The 12,421-nt window shown below is 38.9% G+C and overlaps 1 protein-coding gene across 2 annotated transcripts in view; it reads right to left on the bottom strand.

The window, feature by feature from the left end:
• sbf2 (SET binding factor 2) overlaps positions 1 to 12,421 on the bottom strand; it is a 207,335-nt gene that overhangs the window by 39,363 nt on the left and 155,551 nt on the right. For both annotated transcript variants that reach the window (XM_049465532.1, XM_049465533.1), the window contains exons 21-26: positions 9,316 to 9,488; positions 9,133 to 9,206; positions 4,194 to 4,389; positions 3,761 to 3,888; positions 1,352 to 1,527; positions 107 to 237 (exon numbers count right to left, since the gene is read on the bottom strand). In XM_049465532.1, the coding sequence (XP_049321489.1) occupies positions 107 to 237; positions 1,352 to 1,527; positions 3,761 to 3,888; positions 4,194 to 4,389; positions 9,133 to 9,206; positions 9,316 to 9,488 (878 nt within the window). The remainder of the gene's footprint in view (positions 1 to 106; positions 238 to 1,351; positions 1,528 to 3,760; positions 3,889 to 4,193; positions 4,390 to 9,132; positions 9,207 to 9,315; positions 9,489 to 12,421) is intronic.

Genomic DNA, 12,421 nt, shown 5'->3' with positions numbered 1-12,421 from the left:
GTGTTCCGAAAACATCCTCTGATATAACACTTCACTATTAGTTAATAAACTAACTGACTTTTGGCATGTGAGTGTGTGTGTGTGTGTGTTTGTAAACTGTGCTTACTCGAGATGTCGTCGTCCTCGTACCAGGTCATGCGATTGCCTTTCTCAGTTTTCTTCTGCAGCGTGGACTGTCGGCCCATGGTGATTTTACCGGCTCTTTTTGCTCCTTTTACGATGGTCTTGGATAACGTGCTGTCAAACAGAGAACCAAACATCAATCACTCAAGTGTTTAGATTTATGGTGTCAAATAATGAAGTACGAAGTAGAAATGTTGGTTATATATACTTTACTGGAATAATTATTATTTTTCAGACTGCTTTTCACTTCTAATTCTTACATTTTACACAATTGTCTGAACTTTATACTCCTTACATTTTAAAACAGCCTCGTTAATCCTATTTAATTTCAGCTTGTTTTCATTTCGGATTTTCATCGTTCAATAAAACACCTATCCAGATAAATCTCTCCATCCTAATTGTACTTGGATGAGAAGTATAAACATCTACCATTCTGACACCCTATCGGTTTATACTGTAATCCGGCTTTTCCGAGTCTTCCTTCTTTATGCTAACGAATTTAAGTCGTTCCACCTTAAACGGATGTGTAGTTAAGGCACACCCATTACAATTAATAAATTGTTTCGCAGTATCTGTGTACATCTTTAACAGCAGCAGCATTAGCAGCATGCTAAGTAAACAAAACTGTAATAAAAAAACTTAATAAAATAAAATAAAAAAGTCAAACAAGAACTGGATATTAATTTACACACAATTCTCTCCTGAAAACAATTTATTTGGGTGAGTAAAGCACTTCTGTTTATTTACAGTAAGCTTAGATTCCCGAATTTCTCCAGCACTAAGGCTGGAGCATTAGCATTAGCAGCTTACTGGTGGCCTTGGCTAAAGTAATGACGATATAAGCTAGTGGTTTGTTCCATGTAGCTTGTTTGAACAAGGTAAACACCTAGGCTACTGTCCGTTATACTCACCTCTGAACGACGAAAAAGCTAGCACGGTTAGCGGCTAATGCTGCACCAGCAGTGCTAGCCAGGGTTAGCAGAAGGATACGGGTCGATAAGATTCACCTCTGAATGGGGAAATAGTAGTCCTGTATAATACTCCTGTATAACACTGTACTTCAGTGGAGTATCTTTACTGCTTCTTAATACCTGACTGATAGATTTAATTTATAAGGTGAACTGAATTAAAAAGTGCACTGTCGATTTTTTGGTAAAATTAGGATTTTCAGTGTGTCTTATAGTGCAAAAAATACGGTACTTTAATTTCCGCTAGAACAGAAACTGACCGGAAGCCAGTGTTCTTCTCCTTCTGTTTGGGCAGCAGGAGCTGAGGAGCTGTCTGTCCCGCAGCGAAGGCGAAGGCGCTGAAGACAGACTGAGGGTATCGGATCCTCTGCAGGTGCTTTCTGAAGATCTCCACCATCTCTGAGGTCACCTCCTCATCAAACGCCACCTTAATCAGCTGAGAGACAGAGAAAAGCACTGGTTCAGATCCACTTGTGTGCACAGCCTGCGCACTTAATGAACAAGCAGGAAGATTTATCCATCTGCTGAAGGCTGAAATACTTTCCTGCTGGGGTCACAGCTCTCTACATGGCAAAACAAATCTGTAAATAATCACTGAATATTTTGGAGACCGACTACAGGACTTGCTGAACTGCTCTGAACTGGATACTGGGGTTTGGAATGGGCTCGTTCCCCAGTTTCCTGGAGGGGAAAGATCCCAAGCAGGGTTTGGCCGCACAAATTCTGGTCTCTGTGACTCCACATCTCCCACCCCCCCTCGCTTTCCTCTGTCTCGGTTATTCGGGAGTCTGCTCTAAACGGCACGCCGAGCCCCCTAGAGGTCCGCTGTGCTTAATGAAGGTCTAATAATGCGTCCCAGACAGCGCAGGCCATCCACACGTGGGCAAAGAGGCCCAAATGACCCATACTTTCATACAGGGCTCGGTTTTACAGCATGTGTTAGTAAAGAGATAGGAATGAGCAATAAAATCTTTACGGCCTTATAGTACATAAAGAACACAACATATATGGGTCTCGCGCTTGTTCCCAATCCAAGATAACACAGTTACACTTCCCCACAGGAAAAACTATGGTAGTAAATCCAGTAGTTTATCCAACACAGGCCTGTCACAATAATTACATTATCGACTTATTGTACAATAAATGGACATGGCCTCAATAATATTTGATAATCGTGGTATCATCTATTGTGTTCATTTGAATGTTTGTTACATATATAACAGTAAACAGTATTTAGCCAGTTATCCAATGATCAATGCTTCACAATAATAGGTGAAGAAACAAATATATTTTCCAAACTATGAATATTCAAAATGTTGTTGAATTTAAAAGAAAAAAAAAGAGATTAATTGCTTTGTTAAGCTGAACAATTATCATTTTGTCAGTGGAATTAGAGAATAGAGAATCTGTTCTATATATTTGAGTATTTCCTATCCATCAGATCCAAAAGTATGGTAGCCTCCCGTGGTGTAGAGCTTAGATTCTCTGCCCGAACACAACCCAACCTGGGTCTTGGGTAAGCCCAAGATTTCCCACTAATTTCCTTGGGCCGGGTCGGGCTCTGTTTTTTTTTTTTTTTAATGCTACTTTTATTTTATATAAAGCTATGGTGTGGTAATCACAATACAGTAAAATAACAAATCAAACTGTGTTTAAAAAAAGCTGCAAAAGTTAAGCACAGCACACCTGACTTACGGCCAGGCCAACACTATTTAGTCTTCTGAAGTGAGGAGAAAAATGATATCAGGTGAGCTAACTTTGGCCCAATGCAAAGGAAAGTCAGAGGTGTGGAGCTACTTCAAGTTAGTTTTTAATAGTAATAACACACGTGTGTCGGCTTTATAAAGTGTGTTATTTCAGTTCCTAGCATTCCAAAACAAAAATACGGTTCATAGACTTATTGCTGTTTTTGTGTTCTGCGCTTAGGCTGTATGCTTAAAATATTAAAAAAAAAAGTTTGGTCAGAAAGTATTTTATATTCTTAAACATTGTTAATTATATTAGAGTAGATGAAAGTCATTGTAAATTATGTTATTGTTCTTGGTCTATTTTGGTTTAATGATATGAGTGCATAGCCGTATTACGTTTTTTTGTGTTTTGTACTGATGCTATATGCTTAAAAACAAAAACAAATTGTTCTGAAAGTATTTTTTTTTTTAAATCGGTAATTATATTAGAGTAGACAGGGAGATCGGTTCTTAATAAATGGTTTCCTTAAATAATAGTTCTATGCTTCTTCAGTGTTGCAAAGTTAATTAACATCATTCTGAACGAATTTTGCTCATTTACACAGCCCAAAAATTATTTTAAAAAGCTCAGTTTTAGCGCTCTACCTACAAAAAAAAAAGTGGGATTAAATTCAGGCTCAGGCTCGGGCTCAAAATTACAGTTTATGGGCAGGTCGGGCTGGATTTTTTGGGCCTGATCTAAGCTCTATCTTGGTGACAGTATGAAAATGAGATTAGAAAAAGGTATCGAAAAAAAAGTATCACTTGGGTATCGTATCGAATTCAAAGTATCGTATCAGTATCAAAAATGTTTTAACCAATACCCAGTCCTATTAGGAATCATAGAATTACAGTGGCATTGATGCACACTGCCACAAATCTGGTACCATGACATTCCTAATGTTAATCATATGATAAAAGAAAAAGCTTTTACTGCTTTACCTGGAAGGAGGCGGACCTAAGCTGCAGCCCCTCCTGCATGTTCTGCTGAAGCTGGTTCTGAATGGTGATCTTCTTGTCTTTAGTCAGCGTGGCCACTGGGAAACTTCTGATCACTGGCTGCTCACCAACTGTACCAACACACACACACACACACACACACACACACACACACACCCAGACAAGTATTTAGGATTTACACACATGCCAGGGTGATCAGCTGTGTATTATAAAGATAAGCAATTGATAGTATTATCGGATATTGAGTAATCAGTTGCAACACCTAAATATAGAGCTACTGTACCACAGTAACACAGTGACCATGAGAAATCCAGGCCAATAAATCTCGTCACAGTGGAAAATCAGATAAGAGACACATTAAGAGAGTCACTGATTTACAGCACAGTCAGAATAAGATCTAGAGTACAAGACTTACCTAAGGGATCATGAGGAGTTCCTTTAAATATGATGCGGTAAGTTGTGAGGAAGAGCGCCCCCTCTGCCGGCAGGATGTGTGGTCCTCCTAGCAGGCCTCCTGTGGCCTCCTCTCGGCCATCGGGATCCAGGACCACCCGCAGGCCCTCAGTCACAAGCTCCTCTCCGGGGAGCAGGGCGGGTCGGAGGATCTTTGGCTGTAGAAAATAGGAGGACAGTCAGAAAAGCAGAATTCCACTGTAAGCACATTCCTGAGTAAGCCAGATGCTCGGAGCCTCAGCAGAGACTCTGCAGCACCGTTCAGATTAAACAACATGTTCCAACAAACCTCACTTCTCTAAAAACATAGGGGACATTTGCAACTAGGCCTGTAACAATAATTATCGTATTGATTTATCGTGCAATGGGCAACAATACAGGGTTTTTGTACTACTTTAAAAGTCAGATTTAATGATTTTTAAGACCTCAATAAATATAATTTAAGAACCAAAAATGTTGTCATAATCCATTTGGTAACTTTAGTTCTTTCCCCACTAATTTAAGCTAGTTTGCCACTAATGTTAGTTCTCTCCCTTGCAATGTTAGCTAGCTTGCTGCTAATGTTAGCTAGCTCTCCACTAACCTTAGTTCTTTCCACGGTAACATTAGCTAGCTTGATGCTAATGTTTAAAGCATACATTATGTTTTACTACAACCCAAGTACATTTCACACCAGATTTCACCTTTAAAGTACCTCCACAGAGCTATTTTAACCACAAGTGAAATTTACCCAACAAACGAATATTAATGTTGCGTTACCTCAGTTAACGGTATTATTCTAGCCCTGTACAGCTCGTATCTTTCAGCTGGAAACAAGCCAGTCCATAAAGAGCTAGTAGAGAAAACATTATACTGATGGAAGTAATTCTGAATGCTTTATTATATTTCATTCTCCCATACTCCCTAGTAATCTCACAAATGTTTGGAGCCTCCTGAATTAATCTAACCAAGTTGGGCAATAACCAATGCACCAAAGTCTATATCTCTCGAACTATTATTGAGTAAGCATTCATTGTTTTTTAAAAGGCTAAATACATTTAATTACTGTGCTCTTATATTATCATTATATCAGCGTTATAATCAGTGGTCTATATAATTACAGTAATATCCTTTATTGCAATAATTTGTGGGACAATGTATTGTCTATAGTCATTTTAACAGGCCTGTATCCCACTCATACAATTGACCTCAAAGCTTAACGCTCCAACCCAACATGAACTCAGCTGTGACACTGAAATGACACATGATTTTGAAGGCATCTAAAATTTTCTGCTTAATAAGCCTTTTATACTGACAGTATCCAGACTAAAGAAGTGGTCAACCCAAGCTTCTGGCAGCTCACACTGTTCTGGTGTCATTATCCACTTCATTAGAAGATATATGAGACCAGCAAAACAGCAAAGCTTGGAGAATTAGGCTCTTGTCTAATGTAAGAATTTCTGGGTTATCAGAACCAGAGACCTGTTCTTGTATACGGAGACAGCCCAGGTTTTCTGCAGCCAGAGCCAGGGCAGCTCTCCACAGGGCTGTGAAGCCAGTGGAGAAATGTTTGCTATGAGGACAGGAACCCTGGAAGAACCTTTGACCGCTCACACATCACATTTGAAAGGCCAGGGAAAAGGGAGTTCAGGCAAGTTCTCGGCGAGGCCGTTCCCCAGCGCTCGCACCGAATACAGTTCCCCTACTGGCCTTGTGACACTCACAAACAACATGCTTTCAGACAATCCTGCCTTCTCTCGTCATTCCTGGGAAGCTATTTAAGGTCAGAACACACAGACACACTGAGACATAATCAGGGGAACGGTCAGCAGTATTATTTATGGTGGAGAATTCTTCGAAAAACATCTCAGTTTTAGCCTTATCTATTGTCCAATCATTCTACTTTATTCACAAGTGTCTTTATTATCAATAGCAATGAATGACTTTTAAACTCATCAGGCCCTATCTTACACTCTACGCATGGCTTGTTGTGATGCTCATTGCTATCTTACACTCCGCCAATAGCCTATTTTAACAACTTGCGCCTGCCTTGTTTAAATAGCATATGTATAGCAAATTGTGAATATATCTACGCCGATGGGGGTGGAAGTGTTCAGGTAAATTTCTGATGTATTGCTACCTTGGCAACAGAAAACACAGGTGCAACACTGACTGATTTGAACCCTGACAACAGTCAACTGTCAGACGTACATTGCTATCTGGGCAACGCAGGCGCGCCTTGCACGCTTAGTGCCTGTATACGCCCAATCATTACACACTCATGGACACAAAGCAGTGCACAAACCCAACTTTCACATCAGAAATAAACAGAATACAAAATAAAATAACACTGTTGTTCCAGTAAATGACCTGATCGCGCACCATCACAGAGCAGATCTAAGAAGCACAGAGGCATTGCGCCAATAAAAAAAATCTATATGCAGAGGCGCCAAGTGGTTCAGTGGGGTAAAGCTCTGCCACTGTGATGAGGAGATCGCAGGGTTTGAATCCCAATAATATTGCTTGCCTTTAGCTGCCGGAGCCATGAGAGAGGACAATTGGTCTTGCTCTCTCTGGGTGAGTAGAAGACGCTCTTTCCCCCCATCACTCCTAGGGTGATGTGGATCAGCACAAGGCTGCGTCTGTGAGCTGATGTATCAGAACCGAGTCTGACTTCACATGTATCGGAGGAGGCGTGTGCTAGTCTTCACCCTCCTTGTGTTGTGGCATCAGCAGTGATGGGGGATACACAGCTGAGTGGGTGGCACAATTGGTGGGCTGAATAGGTGGGCCTACATAAATTGGGACAAATAGGAAAAAATGTGGACATAAATGGCTCTTAAAGGTAATGCAGTGACATGCTGATTGGTTTATTTCATGCTACACCAAAAAACCCCAATGTTAAACAATTTTTTACATACCTTTTGCTTGTTTCGAGACATACAAGGTGTACTTTTCCCATCGTTACGATAGCAAAGGCACACAGGCACGCCTTAATTCAAGCTGCTCTGTGCAGAGTTGATGGCTTGCCTACATATTGTTAAAATAGGGTCCATACTGTATATGCCTAAATTCCAGCTTTTAATGTTGCAATCTGTTCCCTTATTGTACCTCTTCATTGTGCTTATCGTTACTTGCCATATATAAGTCTGATATTATTGGGCATCCAAACTAAACACCAAAAATCTGTTAACAGATCTCAAAACAGCAGCATGAGTGCAGCATAAGTCAAAGGTCTGGGAAGATCCATTCTAGAGGTCTGTTTTTCCAAGTATTACAAAAACTTGAATTAATACCACATTAACAACCCATATGTTGGCTTTAGGAAGTAATACTAATTACATTTTCCAAAGCTGGGACAAAATAATGTTATGTCTTCACCACAACAAAAACAACACGTAGAATGGAAAAACTTTAATACCAGACTCTCCTGGGTTTACTAAAAAATTGGCATCTGGAAAGAGTGATGTAACAGTCTCTCTCTCTCTCTCTCTCTCTCTCTCTCTTTCTCTGTCTGTTTACAAATAGACAAGTTACAGATGCATTCAAGTTACAGACATCAAAACAAGTCTGGAGCAGAAATTATTAAAAGAAGCTAAAGATTTTTTCTAATCAATCAAACGGAATGGGGTGGTCAAATATGCAGATTAGGGAAAAAAAAAAGCTCTTAGTACTTAAGTTCTGATCACTTCCTGTGCCTGGTATTAACTAAAGAGCTCTGAAATGACTACTGTTCAGCAACGAAAGACAGATGAGAATTAGAGTTTAGATTCCCTGCCTGAGCCCGACCTGATGCCTGACCCGAAATCGGGCCGGATTTTTTATCCACTTTCCTCAGGTTGGGTTGGGCTAAAGTAAATAATCTGTAATGTAGGCATCTGGTTTTAATGCTATTTTATAGCAAAGTAACAAAATCAAACTGTGTTTTAAAAAAAAGTTAAAATGTTATAATAACGCAGCTCTGACCTGCGCATACATGAGCTCCTCTACTCGCCCGCATTTCACACTTGACTTGCTGTGCATAACCTTATTGATGTTTTTTTTTGTGAGTTTCTGGACATGGTCTATAAACAAAATATTAAATGTTTGTTCAGAAAGTGTTTTATTCTTAACACTGTAATTTTATTAGAGTATAATCTAATTTGTATTAATGATTGTGGAGTGCATAGTCGTATAGCTGTTTTTTGTGTGTTTTTACACTTTGGCAAACAAAAAAAAGCTCAATGTAAAAAAAATAAAAAATAAATAAATAAACGTTAGTTTGTTTAGAAAGTATTTTCTATTCTTAAACCATGTTAAATTCTATTAGATTAAAAAAGAAAGTCATTCAGACATCATTCTTGTAGCCTTATTGATTGATTGTGGATCATTGCTCACATTGCTGGTGTTTTAATCTTTAGGAGATCTGTTATTAATATACATTTTTCTTAAATAACAGGTCTATGCTTCTTCAGTGTTGCAATGTTAATTAATATCATTCTGAACAGATTTTGCTCATTCAAACAGCACAAAAATGTTTTTTTTTTTTTTTAAAAGCTCAGTTTTAACGCTCTACTTACTAAAAAACGTCAGGTTTAAATCAGGTTTAGGCAAGTCTTTTAATTCAGTTTTGCCACACGTTACATGCATACTCTATTGCACACTGTGTAATAGAGGTAATTACTACCTCACTGGTCTTTTTTGCACACTTTTTGCACACTGCATAATTTGCACACTGTCTTGTTATTTATTATTCTTTGTCTGTATGGTGTTGTATTGTCTGTCTGCACTTTTGTACTGTTGCACTTATTGTTCTGTCTACACTGTGTTTATGTGCACCATGGTCCCTGGAGGAACGTTGTTTCGTTTCACTGTGTACTCTGTATATAGCTGAAATGACAATAAAAACCACTTTGACTTTGACTTGACTTTGACTACTGTACCTTTTGAATCGGTGGAAGTCGTCTACTTTCCCTGTGGACTGCCTCCAGAGTCTCCATCTGTATGGACACAATACCTGGACACAGAGAGATGCTTCAGCCCCCATATCACACTACTACACTGGGATTCTGCTCTTTATACCAAACAGATCTGTTCCACCTTAGCTGAGGAAAATCTAAATTTACCTGGAATCATGCTGTGCAGATTCTTGATGTGGTCCTGGGTGACGCCGCTCTCAGTGCAGACCTTGTCAATGAACCGGGCGATGAACCTCACCACAGAGTTGGCGACGTCACTGTTCTCAGAGTCTTCAAACCCACTCTCTGTATCGAAGCTTTCTGCTACGCTGCCTGCAATACTGGAGAGAGCAAAACAAAACGAGGTCTTTAGATCCTACATTTAACCATTACAAACTGAAACACGCATTTTATATCCTTGAATAATGTCCTGTCTTTTCAGGTTTATTATTTATAAACCTTTTATACATAAGCATGAACTCTATTTGGAAAAGTACCACTGGCTAGAACAATATGGTGAGAAATCCATTTTTGAGAATTTTGGAAAACTTATCTAAATATCTAAATATAGTATTGTCTTTAAAAACCTCAAAAAACAAATCTGAGTGGTAAAGTTTTGCTAACCTGCTAAACTGATCCAGAGAGAAGTGATATTTTAAAAAAAATGCAACAGTTTGTAGGCGAGTACTTGAAAGAAAATATTTTTGAAAAGAATGGGCCCCAATCTTACAACGTGTGGAAGACACTGTGATGCTCATTGCTATCTTAGACACAGTCAACAGTCTATTATCATGCCTTCTGCCTGCATCGTTTAAATGGCAGCGGTGCCTGTGAATTTTCATTGCTATCTTGGAAATTAATTTTCAACACAGAAGCATACCCTGTGCATACACATGGACACCATGCACTACTAAAATAGCAATTTGCCAAAGTCGGAGCACACTTGGCTCTTAAAGGGAATGACAACTAAAAGGCTGATTTGTTTTTTTGAATGTTACACCAAAAACACAGCCATGATTAATTAAGAGAATTAGGGCATACTGTTCCCATGTTTACAATAAACAGCTCACAGATGCATTGTGCTGATCGACATCAACCTAGGAGGGATGAGGGGGAAAAAGGACAATCTACTTTTTAAATATAACGATATGTACAGCTCTGAAAAAAAGAGACCACCTCTGAAAACCTCTGGAATAGAATCAAGAGGAAGATGGATGATCACAAACCATCAAACCAAACTGAACTGCTTGAATTTTTGCACCAGGAGTGAAGGCATAAAGTTATCCAAAAGCAGTGTGTAAGACTGGTGGAGGAGAACATGATACCAATATGCATGAAAACTGTGATTAAAAATCAGGGTTATTCCACCAAATATTGATTTCTCTGCATCTTTTTTGTTATTTCAGCCATTTCTTATTTTCTGAAAATAAATGCTCTTAATGACCATACTTTTGTTTGGAATTTGGGAGAAAGGTTGTCTGTAGTTTCTAGAATAATGTTCATTTTACTCAAACATAAACCTATAAATAGCAAAATCAGAGAAACTGATTCAGAAACTGAAGTTGTCTCTTAATTTTTGTTTAGAGCTGTATATCCATCAACAAAAGAGGAACAAAATATTTCAATACCAGTTTGTTCCAATATTGTCTAGCCCTTTGTTGAAGACAAAAACAACACATTGAATGGAAAAAAAAAAACTTTGATGCCAGGCTCTCCTGGGTTTACCAAAAAATTGGCATCTGGAAAAAGTGATGTAACAGTCTCTCTCTCTCTCTCTCTCTCGCTCTTTTTCCCTCTCTGTGTTTACAAATAGAAAGACACGTTACAGACTCATCCAGCAAGACATCAAAACTAGTCTAGAGCAGAAACTACTAAAAGAAGCTGAAGATTTTTCCTAATCAAACAGGAACACATAAGAGTGTCTGAGAATGCATATTGAAGGGGTGGTAAAATACGCAGATTAGCGGAAAAGAAAAACAAAAGCCCTGAGAATGAGCTCTGGCACAGTGTAAAGCTGCTAGTATTGAAGTTCTATTGCCTGGACGTCCCTAAGGAGCTCTGAAATGGCTACTGTTCAGCCTGGAGCAGAAAAAAAATAAAACCCTAAAGAGGAGGAGCTCTAGAGATACAGAGTTGGCAAAGTTTCCCCAAAACTCTCACAAAATGATGATTACTGCAGCGCTCCGGGTTTCCCCCACACTGTTAGTTTTGGTTGTGCCTGAGCGCTCTCTCCACAACAGGCCAGCACACTTCACCCACTCAGCTGAGCCACTGAGCCGCAGTCAGGCTGCTACCGGCGCCAGCTGGAGGATGTGGAGAGGATGTGGCACAGAACTGGATCCCTCTCCAGAGGAACTGCACCGTCTCCTCAGCCGACGCCCCCAGAACTGTCAGCACCATCCTCGAAACTGCTTCTCTTACGGAAAAAGAAAATCGCTGTTTCTCAGAAAACAATGGTTTGGGCAACAATCAGGCTAATTTCCTTGGATTTAATTGCTGTTGGGGGGAAGAAGGAGAGTCTTGGAAATGATTGTAACTGAACCTGATGCCAGACAAACACCATACAGCAATCGCATATGCATTCTTGTTTCGGCCTCTACACTATGGAGGACCAAAACTCCCAAAATTAAAAATAAATAAATAAATACAAACGTAAGTAAATCACTCAATAAATGTAATAAGGTGATAAAAACGCTAAATAATAAATATAATTAATATAAAAAAATATATACAAAAAAATTATATCGTAATAATTTGTTATTAATGGGTTTCTTTATTAAAGTTTCTTTTCGATTTACTTTTATTTATTTACATTACTATTTATTTCTGCATTAATTTATTTCCAGATTTATTTATTTCTGCATTCATTTATTTCCCTATTTATTTATTTTTCCTTGTCCTTATATGATAATGAAGGGGGCGTGTTTTTCATGTACAGGCTTAGCAATCAAGCCCAGAGAGAGATGAGCTGAAATGTCGGGGTGAAGTTCAGTATTGGATCTGCTCAGAGAAGCAGCTGCTCTCCTCAAAGTAATGGATTATAGTCTGTATTACGATCTAAATGATCTTTATTATATAATCTCCCACGTTACCAAAGTAACCGCCAAATGGGCAAAACATGTACAATCGATATATGGTATCTGACATCGATCAACCAATAGGAATGCTGAGACACCGTGACATCATTGCTGGACAGCCCCTTCATTATTATAGAAGGACAAGGAAAAACAAAACAAAAAAATTAGGAAATAAATGAATACAGAAATAAATACAT

Source organism: Astyanax mexicanus, chromosome 16 (genome assembly GCF_023375975.1).
Source record: "Astyanax mexicanus isolate ESR-SI-001 chromosome 16, AstMex3_surface, whole genome shotgun sequence".
NCBI classification, from domain to species: Eukaryota; Metazoa; Chordata; class Actinopteri; order Characiformes; family Acestrorhamphidae; genus Astyanax; species Astyanax mexicanus.
Note: the sequence above shows the minus strand (reverse complement) of the source record. Positions and strands in the feature narration are given on the sequence as shown.